At 43.1% G+C, this 14,920-nt stretch overlaps 1 protein-coding gene across 1 annotated transcript in view; it reads right to left on the reverse strand.

The window, feature by feature from the left end:
- Positions 1-12,808, reverse strand: part of LOC311229086 (arginine and glutamate-rich protein 1-A-like) — a 28,804-nt gene extending 15,996 nt beyond the window's left edge. Inside the window, exon 1 of the mRNA XM_084315095.1 lies at positions 12,054-12,808. Coding sequence (XP_084171221.1) covers positions 12,054-12,553 — 500 coding nt within the window. The 5' untranslated portion in view covers positions 12,554-12,808. The remainder of the gene's footprint in view (positions 1-12,053) is intronic.
- Positions 12,809-14,920: the final 2,112 nt, after the last annotated feature.

Here is a 14,920-nt window from a genome sequence, read left to right on the forward strand (position 1 = left end):
AGGGGAGGAAACAAACTTTTTGGCTTACCAGCCAACTGGCGAGTAGATGATTTCTTTAACCAGCCAAACTGATTTTTTTAACCAGCCAAAAATAAATCGCTAATTGTGATAATTACTTCTTTGTATGTCTTAGTCTAAATTGATTTTCAATCATAGTAATAATCACACCGTGTCTCTACTCTTTAAAATATTTATTAGCATAAAACATTAATAAGTGTCTCTACTCTTCACAATATTAGCATACAACATGTATTAATCACACTGTCTCTACTCTTCAAAATATTAGGATATCACATATTAACATGAAAGAGGGAACTATTCTGGACTGGGTTGGGCTGAACTGGGCAGTGAAAGATGCTGGGCTGGACTGGGTTGGGCTGAACTAGGCAGTGAAAGATGCTGGGCTGGACTGGGCTGGGCTGGTCTAGGTTGGACTGGGTTGGGCTGGTCTAGGTTGGACTGGGTTGGGTTGGTCTAGGTTGGACTGGGCTGGGCAGTGAAAGAACCAAGCATTTCACTAATGTAATAGCTAAATAAAACAACTTGAACTTGACTCGTTACATTTGCACTCTGGTTGTATGCCAAACGTATTCTGGTTGTACTGTACTTGTGCTGTATGATGACAATACATTGGAACCGAATCTCGTGACAACACTAGGGGTTCAGCAGGTGTATTCTGAATGCAAAGTATGACAACATCACCGTTGTGAAGGGCATATGGGCGAGTGGTGATATGGGGGGAAACCCGGTAATAATAAAATGTCACTCGGCTGCATTTAAGCAAAGCCGCTCAGTATAGTCCACTATGTTGAATGCGTGTTATGGTAGCTTGATGCTAGGTAGCTAGTCGGCTAATGCTGGTTAGCCTCACACCCACTTGTCATTCTCATCCGACTCGAAGGAGAACGTCGTGTGCTGTTGTTCGCCCCCATGTCAGACCGCACTGATATCCGAAAGAGACGACTCTACATGCAATTATTTCCATCCACGATGTGTTTTTGTCTAAGTTTGTCTCTACGTTGTCAAGCCGGTGACAGGAGTTTGTAGGTCCGCGCGCAGTGGTCCGTCCACTTCCCCTAGATGCGCGACATCTTCTAGAAAACGAGTGTTCATTGGAGGAGCTTAGAGCGCATCTGTACAATGATGATGTTCATTGGTTATGGTCGGATTATTATGAGGCGCAAATGGGAGGAATCAAGGGGGGAGTCAGAGTTCGGCTTGTGCCAGTGAGCGAATCAGCAGATTGCAGAATGATTTTTTTGTTTTGTTTTGTAATTACTAGTACTCACCAGACTGGCGAGTGCTCTTCATGAATCACTCGGCAAACGTAAAAAATACTCACATTTGGCGAGTAAAGTGGCCTAATTTCCTCCCCTGGGAGTATGCTAAGCTAACTAGCTAGCGTTAGCTGCTAACCCTGGAAAATGCTCAAAGCGGACTCCACAACACTAGTTCCATTCGTGAGGAAAGGGGGTGGGTTATATTGACAACGCTTGACAAAAGAAGTTTAAACATAACTTCATATTTATTGGTTATTCGTTTCTGTATATCATCCAGTTTCCATCTCCGTGTGTTAAACTCTTCCTGTTTACATTAGAGTGTGACGTCATCACCTACGGCAGCTTAGACGATCAAAACGTAAACCTAGAACAAAACCCGAGGGGGGGGGGGGGGGGGGGCTGGCTCTCTCGTTCTCGCCACCTCTCTCGCTCTCTCTCTACATTCAATGATTTAAAGTAGCCAAACGTTACAGTATAAATACTAACTGGATAGTTGATGATATAAACATTTAATTTCATTATCTGAAATATTCTAAAATCATTAAGTCTGCTATAAGCCATTATCCCTTTGTGTGTGATTATTATTTTCTCACAGTAGTGTGTATATATTAGGGATGCCCCGATCACGTTTTTTTGCCACCGATACCGATCACCGATCCGTCTTGAGCCATATCGGCCGATTAATAAAAAAAAAAAAAAAAAAAAATTTATATATTTTTTTATAAAATATATATATTATATAATTAGACTTGTACTTGTATTATCTGCGAGACAACGCCACCACGCAACAAGTCAAAATGCTCGCTATCTCCACTGTCTGTGTGTATACTCTGCTTTGATCAAATCACATTCGGCTCTGCAGATATACACTAGGCTCTGCAGATATACCCTACTCCCTCAGCTATCCCCGTTTGTGACTGCGATGCAAGCCGGGGCTCGAATACGCATCGAATGAGTGTTATAAGACATTGATATCAGGAGCTATCTGTAGCTACTGCTAGTCGGAAATACAACGTTAAGACAACGCCTCAGTGAACTATTTAGTTGAATGGGACATTTCATTTTGAACAGTGAGCTAAGCTAACGTGAGCTAACATACACTAGTACTAGACTATTGCTGGAGCATTTGTTGATATCAGGAGCTATCAGTAGCTAGCCGGCTAGATACCGTTCGGTTAGACAATGCCTCATCATGTATTAAACTAAAAGTGAATAGTTGACTGGGTCGTTTTGTAATGGTAGCTAACGTTAGCTCATGGAGGTCCCGTCCCACTAGACTAGGCTAGACCCGTGTTTACATGCGTGCGGGAGGGGCTGGAGGAGGAGGAGCAGACGCCGCACCACTGTGTGCAGCTCCCGGTGTCTGAGACAGAACTCAGCGAGTGAGATCGGTTTTGACGTTTGGCGAAAATAAAGCATTATCACCGATCACTGATCGCATATTTATACTGATTATCGGCCGATAACGATCGGTGGCCGATCGATCGGGGCATCCCTAGTATATATATATACATGTGTGTGTGTTTGGCTAAAGTGGATAGAAAACACAGTACTGTGCAAAAAAAAGGCACCCAAGAGTTTTTATATAAATGGTCTTAGATGTAAACATTTTTTAAATTTATTAGTGTGTCAGTTAGAGCTGCCGCGATAACCGCGGTATCGCTGTTGCATCACGCTCACCGCAGAGTTAGGCTGAATACCGCGTCACAGCTGTTTTTTATCATAATAATAAAGTTGGCTTGCGGCTTTGCAGATATACCCTACTCGGTTCCAAGCAACCCTATTGGGTAGAAGTGGTACCAGAAAAGTCATGTGAAACATTGCAGACCACGGACTGGTCAGAAGAGAGACGCGTCACAGTTTGGAGGCTCTGAACAAAAACAGAACGCCGCCATCTTTACTGCCTCGCCAGCGTTTCCGTTAGCCGGTAATTACCGGTATTTGACCGGCAAAATCTGTTGAAGTCCGACATATTTAATCTCTCCGGTCATAGTGTCCGGTGAAAATAGTTCCCTCTGGGCACAGTTTGATTATTTGAATTGTATTTGGATGGGCTGGAGTTGGGTGGCCTATGCGATGAACGAAACAATCATTGCGTTTGTTGTCGTTGCTTCGCTCAGCGAGAGCTTGCTGCTGGATTTGCGGAAGGCATGCAGCTGCAGACCCACAGAACCCACCAGCTTTGCTGGCACAGTGCGGTCCCCAGACCTGGAAAGCTGCTCTGCGGGTCTGCAGCTGGATGCTTCTTGCAAACTAACTGCGGCCGGCTCGCGCTGATAACAGCTTTCATTGTTGGACCGGCTGCTTGGTGGAGCAACGATGAAACGAATGTAATGAATCGTTCGTCGCATGGGCTATTTAATTTTGGCCTGTTTTGGTACGGTTCGGGTGGTCAAGTTGTGCTTGGAGGGAGTTGCTTTCACCGGACATTATGACCAGCACCAAGTCGTTGGGAGGTGGAGATATACATCACGCAAACCCACGATAATGTTGCCGTCTCTCTCTGCAAAATTTCTCAGTTCTTCGCTTGATATAATTAATACAAATGTCCAATATAACGGAATTCGTTAGCTCATAAAAATGTGATTATAACAGACTGCTGTTTAGTGTCGGACCGACTGCCCACATACGCGGTCTATTTTATTTCAAGTCAGCAGCAGCACGGAGTATCGAGGGACTTATTTTATTTGGAATATATTAATGACTGTATACGCAAAAGTAGCCTAGTTTTAAGTAATAATATTATAAATCTACATGCCTTGAGGATGACATTCTTTATATAGCCTGCCTATCAATTGTTTTAAAGCTCAATAAACTATGACCGGAATTAATCTCATTTGTCCGGTAGATTGAAATCTTGCAGGTCACGGAGACCGGCAACAATTTTTTTCTAACGGAAACCCTGTGCCTCGCTATGGATGCATTTCATTCAGGATTTGTTTGCGACAGAACCAAGTGCAATAAACAAAAAAGAATGGATTCACTGTGTATTCTGCCTTATTTATTGATGAAACAAAACCGACATCAACCCAATTTACCACCGAGCGGAGAGTTTAGTGTCACAATAAGATCGCTGATGTGTTAAGTTTGTTGTTGTTATTAGCCTAATACTACCGTCAGCCGATATACACGAGAGGTAACGTTAAACCCGGGTTGCTTGGTAGAATACACAATGAGAGGTAACGTTAGCTTTGGCAGAATAGACGCAACGAGAGTATGGTTAATGTTGTTATTGATTGATTGATTGATTTAAACTGTGTTAAACTCTGGCTTAGGGCTGGGCGATATAACGATAAATATCGCGATATATTTTAATAATCGATATCAAATATCGAAATTAAAAAAAAATCGAAAAATCGTTTTTTATTTTTTTTAATTATTTTTTTTTTTTACCTGCAACAGGGCAGTTTTAAAACCAGAGACAGTGGACAGACTTGTCTTTCTTGCCTGCAACTTAAAGTAATGGCTTTGCTTGTCCAAATGACAATACTGACCAAATTCAGATTTCTTTTTCTCTTGTCCATTTATTTGTTTGCTTTCTAATTTAAAATACATTTTGAAACCGTCTGTACACAGTAGGCTATGTGTGCTAGCAGAACTAGACTCCAGTCACGAGTCACAGTGCACATGTGCAGTGGTTTGTCCACCAAAAAAGCGCCTCAGATCGAAAATAAACTGTTCAACTCCTCTGGAGCCACAGCCAGCAGAGAAGCCGGTTTACTTTAGCTTTTAAACCAGCTGCAGCCTGAGAACTGGAGTGTGAGGGGATGTAACACTAAAGATGGCGGCAATGACAAAGAATTGCTGCAAAATAAACATACATCTGTTGTTAAAAAAAAAAAAACGTATAACAATTCGATAATTATCGATATCGAGAAATAAAATAAAATTATCATATCGTTATCGCGATATGATTTTTTTCCATATCGCCCAGCCCTACTCTGGCTTGCTGCAAAGCCCTCGGACATGGCTAATTGGCTATGCCCACGGAGCTTTCAGTGTACACAAGCGAGCGGCACCGCCTGCATCCCCACACGGAGACAAACGGAGTAGTACCTGGCTGCAGTGGAAAAGGAACGAAGTACCAGGTGCCTAAAGCGGGTCGAGTCGAGTAGGTACTATGCAGTGGAAAAGCGCCATTAGACTAGAGGCAGGCTATAAGAGTAGACTACTAAAAAAAAAAAAAAATCATTCAAACTTTTTTTTTTTTTGGTGCGCACTGTGCGGTAATAACCGCGGCGGTAGGAAATATTTCGCAAATTAGTGCGGTAAGGAAAATATCAATACCGCGGCAGCTCTAGTGTCAGTAGACTACTCTTAGTACATTTTCATTAAAAAAAAATGTAAAGCATCTTCATGGTTTAATAATGCAAACATATGTTGCAGGGACTTATTATAATAATCATATTGGCATGACTGTATGCATCAAAGGGTTAAATCAAGCATTTTAAGTGCATTAAAGGAAATGTAAAAATATCGCGATATATATCGTGTATCGTGATATGGCCAAAAAAATATCACAATATCATTTAGAGGCCATATCGCCCAGCCCTACTATAATGGTAAAATAGTTATTTAAAAATGTGCCCCTAAAAAATATTCTTTGCCCCTAAATTTCTCATTTAGGGGCAAGTGTGCCCATAGTGAAAAAGCTTAGCGTACAGCCCTGCATTGGACAGGTAAAACAGTAGAGTGTGGAGCAGCCCTAGCTATGGGTGAACTCATTGGACAGCTATGGCTGAACTCATTGGACAGCTATGGGTGAACTCATTGGACAGCTATGGCTGAACTCATTGGACAGCTATGGCTGAACTCATTGGACAGCTATGGCTGAACTCATTGGACAGGTAAAACAGTAGAGTGGCAGCATGTTATGAGGTTGGGTGAAAAAAAACATTAGACAGAAAATAAATGCTGGCCAATTGGGCATTTAGCATCTTTAGATTATATATTAGATTAAGATTATTGGATTGTTAAATTATATATTGCATATATTTAGCATTTAGGTTATACATTAGATTTAGATTTTTTTTATCCACTTTTTCTCCCATCCCAATTCCACTGTGGCAATTCTCGTCTCCCCTGTCTTGAACGTTGCTCGCATATGCCCCCACTGGCCAGTTGTAGGGAGGATAGACGCCTTGCATCACATGTGCCCTCCGATACACGAGGAGGCAGCCTGTCACATCTTTTCACCTGCCAGCGCGGACTCTCATTAGCGAGGTGCAACGTGTGGGAGGCTCACACTACGCCATTTCCTGTCTCTGCTGTGCAGGCGTCCCTAACCGACCTGTAGGAGTCGCTGTCCACAACGTCCAGATTACCACCCATCGACTTCCACCCGCTAACTCTGCCAATTGAGTTAGTATGACGGCCGGCCCAAGCCGGAGGCAACGCCGACAGCTGGGGTCGAACCCGGTGTCTCTTGCGTTGGTGACAAGTGCAATGTCCGCTACGCCGCCCTATAGATTAGATTTAGATTATATATTGTAACTATATTTATTGTAGGGCAAAAATAACAAGAGGGCATACATACCCTCATCTTGCCCTTTGTTGCCCATATGCACATGTCCAGAGTTAATTATTATTATTAATTATTCAGGGGTGACAGTGGCTCTGGAGGTAGAGCAGTCGTCTGGCAATCCGGAGGTTCCCGGTTCGATTCCCATTCCTCCCGGGCAGCGTGTCGATGTGTCCTTGAGGCTCGAGCAAGACACTTAACCCCTAATTGCTGCCGATGAGCAGGGTGGCACCTTGCATGGTTTCCTCCTCCGGTGTGTGAATGTGCGAGTGAAGGTACTATAATGTGAGTAACAAAAATGTGAGTAACAAATTGTAAAGCGCTTTGGATAAAAGCGCTATAATAATTTAATTTAATTTAATAATTTAGGACCTGCTCAAAGGTCATCAATCGGCACACATGCGATGCATGCATGCAATTCGTATCTGCGATTAACCCATCCCGTTGTCCTTCCCCCCCAAGGGCAGCCGGGATGGGTTAATCGCAGATACGAATTGCATGTGCATGTTTTTCCATTGGGTTTATCTTATCGGGGGGAAACCCCCGACATGCAAACTCCACACAGAAAGGCCTGGGAGATACCCCACCTGGGTACCTGGCATCATGGAAACCTGGTCCCCAAGCGGGAATCGAACCCTGGACCTTCTTGCTGTGAGGCGACAATGTTAACCACTACACCAAAAGCAGCCATTTACCATTTCATTATAACGTATATTGTTTACAGTGCCTTTTTATTTTTATTTATTTTATTCTATTTTTTACTTCTCCACTGTACTATAATTCTTAGAGTTGTTCCGATACCGATACCAGTATCGGAAATGCCGCCGATACTGCCTAAAATGCTGGTATCGGTATCGGCGAGTACACGTAAATTCTAGCCTCCGATCCCATGACGTCATTTATCTCCTGCGGAGAGTGAGGATTATAAAATGAACGTGTTTTAAAGTGTGATGCTGTTTGTCATTTTAACAGCAGATACACTTTCTTAAATTCCATTGTCCCCGACAGAGCATGTGACGGGGAGCTCGGACGGGATGTGTTTTGCTTTCTGGTGTTATGGTAGCATTAGCTGAAAAGCTAGCTAGTTGGAACAACATCCGCCCGTTACATCAAATCAGATGATCGCCTGTCCTTTCTCCAGGACCTGACACTGTCCGTCTATCAACAATAATACACCCACGGTTAGAGCTGCCGCAATTACCGCGGTATCGCTGTTACATCACGGCCACCGCAGAGTAGGCTGAATACCGCGTCACTGCTGTTTTTTATAATAATAATAAATTACCCTCCTCTCGTTGGGCTTGCGGCTCTGCAGATATACCCTACTCTTCTATCGAGGTTCCAAAGCGACCCTATTGGGTACCAGAAAAGTCACGTGAAACATTGCAGACCACTGATTGGTCAGAAGAGAGACGCGTCACACGTTTTTTACGTCCTGAATGTCAGCTCATCACAACACGGCTAATAACGTTAGCTTTAACTCTCCGCCGGAGTGGACTACCATCGCTCTTCAGGAGTACTAAACGAGACATAATGATTTTACTGTCTGCAACGAATGTTATAATAAAAGCCCTTCGTTCTATACACTTGTCTGTAGGGATGGGAATCGAAAACCGGTTCCCGTTGGGAACCGGTTCCTAATTGGCCGATGCCTGGAACCGTGTGGCTCCTGTGACTTTCGATTCCCTTATCGCTGCCTACAGTTGCGCAATAACGTTACGTTAGCATGTAGCCATGGCAGACTCTATTTGATTCCTTAAGGGCTCGAAATTGCCTGGGTTTTGGTAATATGCTCCCGAAATGCTCCCGCTGTTTGGCTACTTCTATGTGCAGTGAAAACTACTTGAATGCTTTAGAATCTAGTCATTGATTTAGATCAGTGTGAGCTAAAATTAGCCGCGGAGCTAACGTGAGCTAACGCTATTTAATCAAGCTCACAAAGAGAGATAAACAGCTGACAGCGGATAGTACAGGTACAAATACAATAAAACAGCAGGTGGGGGCTGTTGTGTAAACCTTGTACTCTTTAGTTCACATATATTGAGAGACGTGAGTGCTTGTTTACTAGTCTCTGTAAGCCAGGAAGAGTGGTGCAACATACAAATGTGTCCGTGTAGCAACACAAGCCAATACTTTAAAGGACAGGGGCCCGGGGAGGGAGCTCTCTCTCTCTCTGTGTGTGTGTGTGTGTGTGTGTGTGTGTGTGTGAGAGAGAGTGTGAGTGAGAGACAGAAGTCAGAGGAATAACAACCTGTTATTCAATAGATTAAATTCGTAATAATAATAATAATAATAAAAAAATAAATACATTTTAAGAGAATCTCAAATACATTATTTTATTTAAGTGTAGGCTATAGTTAATGTTTTATTTTTTACAGTTTTTGTATTTTTCTGACATGGGGGCTCAACAATAAATGACAATCAGAAATGTCAAGTTGCATGTTGTTATTCTAACCAGCTTAGACCCCGACGCTCTGCATCTTCTGGCCGCCTCAGACCTACTCCTATCCGAGCTCCGGGAGGGTCATCAAAGAAAAGTCGCCTATTCTCAGTCCTTGCCCCACAATGGTGGAATGAACTACCCACCCCAGTTAGGACAGCCGAATCACGTCCAATCTTTCGCCGTCGACTAAAGACGCACTTCTTCAACCATTATCTTAATAAAAAAAAAATATATCTAACCCTAACTAACCGTACTGTCATGCACTTGTCCTAATAAACTAACCTACACTGTAGCACTCAACACTTTGATGAACATTGTTGCTCAGCTGATAAGAGTTGTGCCCTTCCTGATGGCTTGTCGTACAGAACTTGTAAGTCGCTTTGGATAAAAGCGTCAGCTAAATGACTAAATGTAGTTCTGTTGCATTTCCAATTTATTTATTTAAATTATAAATTGATCAGGTATCGATAAGGGAATCGATAAAGAATCGAATCGATAAGCAGAATCGATAATGGAATCGTATCGATAAAATCCTATCAATTCCCATCCCTACTTGTCTGATTGAAAACTTTATTAACAGACCGCAGAATGGGACAACTCAGCACGCTCTGAGCAAAGAAAGGAACTGAGATATGAATAGAGTATTGCTTGCTATGGTCCGGTAAATACGCTGATGTTATTGAACGTATAACTATATAATGTTAATGCCACGAAACGAATGCCTTTATTATAAAGTAGTAACTTTATAGTAATAATAATAAGAAAGGGTCGGGGGGGTTAGGGGTAACCACCCCTGCCCGCGACACCGAGTGAACTGCGCACGACCAGAGGGGAAACTTCGAATCCGTGTTTCACTTTCAATAACTAATGCGTGCTTGCCGAATCCCAAACAATATTCATGCTGCAAAGTCATCCTCTAAAGATAGACATTTAGACTAGAGGCAGGCTATATGCTATAAAGAGTAGACTACTACTAAAAAAAAAAATGCATTCAAACTTTTTTTTTTAAATTTTTTGTGTGCGTGCGGTAATAACCGCGGCGGTAGGAAATATTTTGCAAATGTGTGCGGTAAGGAAAACATCAATACCGCGGCAGCTCTACCCACGGTGAATCGTATTTAAGTTAAGTAGCTAATGACTAGCGTTAGCTGACTAATGTTATCAAATGTCAAAAATTAAAGTTGAATTTATATAATATAGTTTTTTATGTATGCACTGGTATCGGATCAGTATCGGTATCGGCCGATACCCAAAGCTTAGGTATCGGAATCGGATCGGGAAGGAAAAAATGGTATCGGAACATCTCTCTGTGACCTGTACGTCTTCTAATGTAAATATGTGAAATGACATTGGGCCTAACAAAAATAATGGTTGGTTTCAGGTTGCCGACCGACCCTGCCGATTTAGGTGCGACCCAATATATTTTATGAGTTTTTAAAAAAAAATATATATTAAAAAAAAAAAAAAAAAAAAAAAAAAAAAAAAAAAAAATTTTATATATAATAAAGTTTCATAGAAATCTTAGTCAAACATTTAGTATTATGGATATTAAACATGCTGGCAGAGTACATGCATCCATGTTGTTGTGAACATTTTAATTAAATAAAGAAATTCCCTATCCATAGTCGCCGTGGGAAAGAATAAAATAAAAAAATAAAATAAAATAAATTCCCTACCTACCCATGGCCAAACTGACAACCAACCTGAAACCAACTATTATTTTTGTTAGGCCTTGCTGGCTTTGTTATGACACTACCTTGATCATCCCAGCACTGTTTGCACATGACTGAACTACACAGTCTGACACGTGATTGCATTTGCATGTGACTTGCCATGCAAAAAATAAGTGACCAGCGGGTAACTTCCATAAGGAAAACCCATAGGAAGCCTAATTTTGGCATGACAGGTCACCTGCAAATGCAATCACGTGTCAGACTGTGTAGTTCAGTTTTGGGGGAAGATTATAAACATTGGAACTTCCAAACGATCAAACTGAATATCGCAACTAGTGTAATAACAATGCCAACAAAGTCATTTGTGGGTGGTAGGGTTTAGTAGTAGCTTGTCTAATTGTGTAGGTACTGAGGGATTTTCAGACACAGCTAGTGTTGTTGTATTGATGTGGGCACCTGCCAAATAAGCAACAAGTTCCTAAACCGGTTTGTGTTGGAATCTCAAGATTCGCAATACTCTATCTATCTTGAAAGATTAGGGGGGGGTATTTATATTTGAATGTTTTGTGCACAACAATAATAAATGGAAAGGGGATGGATTTCCCATAATCTTAGTTATTTCCTTTGCATTAATTAAATTGTGGCATTTTACAGTGTAACGTTACAAAGAAATGTAAGACTACACATAAAACGATCGGTATCTAAAACATCTCCGTACTAGTAGTACTAACGTTACCCCATGTTGATGCCAGTCCAATTACAAAGATGTGACCCAGCCACTGCTGTGTGTGTAGGTGTGAGTATAGGTGACATGATAAACCGACTAGCTTGCTAACGTTAGCTTCCCAGCACATATCAAACAGACAGACCTAGCTTAGTTTATTAGCTTAGGCGTGCAAACTGGGTACGTTAGCCATAGCTTGTTAGCTTAGCATGTTAGCGTAGCCATAGCTTGTTAGCTTAGCCATAGGTTGTTAGCCATAGCTTGTTAGCTTAGCATGTTAGCCATATCATGTTAGCTTAGCCTGCAACGTAGGTAGGTTATAGTCTTATTAGCTCGTTAGCTTAGCACACACACACTGCAGCAGCGCGGGTGTTTCCTCGACGCACTCTACTCTCTCTCTCTCTTAACTCACATCTTCCTCTGCCTCTCCATCTCCGTCCTCCTCTCCTCCTCCTCCCGCCTCTGCTTCTCGTCCAGCGCGCCCCTCTTGCTCAGCGTGCGGCCGAACATGTCGATGCGCTCGCGCTGCTCCGCCGGTGACGCCGCTGCCGCTCCTCCTGCCGCTCCTCCCGCCGCGCCGCGCGCCTCCCCGCGCTCCCTCTGGTGGCGCGAGCTCACCGCGGCGGCGGCGCTGATGGACGCGGCGGAGGACGCGGCGGCCGCGGACGCGGCGGCGGTGGTGGTGGCGGACCGGGAGCGGGAGCGCGACGACTCCCGGTCTCTGCTGCTGACGGCGCGCCGGTGGCGGCTCCTCTGCTTCTTCGACTCCCGGGACTTGGAGCGGTGGTTCTTCTTGCTGGAGCGGCTCTCCTTGTCCCGGGAGCGGGAGCGGCTGGCGCGCTGCCTCTTGCTGTGCTTGCTGCTCTTGGAGTGCTTGGAGCGGGACGAGCTGCGGCTCCTCGAGCGGCCCATGGCGGCGGTGACGCGGCGCGGCGTTGATGGCGGTGACCACCTTCTCCTTCTTCACCGGGTCCACGTATTATTATTATTAACGGCGCTGTGACGGGTTTCTTCACGGTTTTCCTGCCCGCACGCACCCCCTCCCCACACGTCGGTGTCTTCGCTATAAGCACAACTAGTGGGTTGGATGGAATGATAGTATATTTCGAGGAATATTTATTGGAAAAACGGGTTGTTATTCTCTACCCCCCTCAGAACTTGCGGTAAAGAAAGATGGCGGACGAGGCAACAGGCTCCGGGGTTCCCAGCATGCACCGCTGCTCTCGTCATTTTCGTCACGCTCTGCTCTGGAGACGGTCTGCGTTATTTTTTTCCGTAGCCGCATTTCTGGCAAGACGCTCTCTGTAAGGAAAAACTCACTAAAACAAGCAATAGGAAAAAATGCACCACAGGCAATGTGCAGGAGAGAAACCTTAGAAGGGCCGTTCAAGGGGGGATCTCCCGTCTTATCTATCTATCTAGGTCGTCCTCGGACGGGCCCTCCATCGGTGCTTCCAGTCATCCCGATCCTCCATGCATCTGGCTAGCTCGCCGGTGCTTTCTGCTCCCACATCTCTCCTGAGTACGTCCACGTAGGTTAACGTGGGACGTCCTCGTGATCGATGCCCGTGTGTTGGTTCCCACAGCACAAGTTTGCTGGTTGGCATCTCATGGTGTCTCTGGCAGTGACCTGCCAGCCTCATTCTCCTTCTTAGATGTCGGTGATAGTAGTGTTGCAGTAAAACAGGTGAACAGTTGGTATAGGCATGCACTCATACTTAGTGAAACACAGATAAGTGCATGCGATACCAACTGAACATTTTGAAAGATTAAAGATAGAGCTGATAGCGATAGCAACTAAACATAATGTCCAAACCAACCCCCTCCAATGTACACTTTCCCACCCCACCTTCCCAACCTCCTCCAATGTACAGTTTCTTCCCCCTCAAAACACATTTCTGCTCTGCACTATATAGTATTGTATATTAGTACATTGCATAGTATATTGTATGGTAACTCAGTCTATTCTGCATCGAACATTGTACATATGTCTATACTGAACACTGTGACCTCTATTTTTACTTCTATTTTACATGCTATACTATTTTATTTCATACTTATCTTGTCTAACACAGTCTCTGGAGCGTAACAGTAAGAAGCATTTTGTATAAAAGTATCTGTACTTCTGTATGACAACTATTAAAGAAACTTGAACTTGAACTTGATATACTCTCTTTTTAGAAAATGTTTTGTACTCACAAACAGTACGGTATATTTGTAGATCTGGTATGACATAAATGTCTAGATGTAACAGTATTGTCTATCTGTATGTCAATGTCATATATGTTATGATGAATTGAAAATTGAGCCGTACTGTATTGTACCCATTCTGCAATCTGTTAATACAATTTTCAATCAATCAATCAATCCAAAAACTCTAAACAGTTGTGCACACATTCATTTAGTTTCACATGTTATTGAGTAAATTAGTTTGAATATGGCCACCAGTGATGTCATCGGGGATATTGAACCCTTGTGTTGTGTTAATTGCAGCACTTGAAATGATGTAGATGAAAAAATATAGCAATGCCATGTCTTATATATAGGACTGTTACCTTATCATTGCACTGAGCTGTAACACTCAGCTAATGTCCCCTATACTGTGTTTGAGTATTCTGATTGAGAGTCCACTGTACACCTAACATCTCATTAAGTCCCATTCAAATGTATCGAGGGGCAGTGGTCTCTCTGCTTTGTTAGCAGGAAAGACTAAATTATTTAACAAATGGCCACTTAAAAGATTGAATACTTTCAGGCAGTCATTGATTGCAAAGAATGTTTTATATATATATATATATATATATATATATATTCTGTAGCCTTGTTTTTGCCTGTGAAGTGGTGTTCCGGGGGTCGGAAAACTAAGACCACCATTGCATTCCGCGTTGAAAAGTACACACAATAATAACAATAATAACTTTATTTGTATAGCACTTTTCATACAGAAATTGCAGTTCAAAGTGCTTCACAACAGTAAAAAAATAAATACAGGCATAAGCGAGCGTAAAAAAGATAGAGAGGGGGAGCTCCAGTAGCTCACCGCGTACCTCGAACGCTATATCGGCGTCGGGGACAACCGTGCACGTCACGGATCTGGGGTAGCGAGTTCGACTCCCGGACAAGCCGTATTTTCTCAGAGTGTCTTTCCCCCCATCTATACCCCCATTCAACCTGTTTCTGTCGGTCATACTTGACCAGAAAAAGCGATAAACGCGAAAAGAACCAGCTGACTGGTCAAAGTTAAAAAAAAAAAAAAAAAAAGATAGAGAGGTAGCAAGG

Source organism: Notolepis coatsorum (genome assembly GCF_963971535.1).
Source record: "Notolepis coatsorum genome assembly, chromosome: 5".
NCBI classification, from domain to species: domain Eukaryota; kingdom Metazoa; phylum Chordata; class Actinopteri; order Aulopiformes; family Paralepididae; genus Notolepis; species Notolepis coatsorum.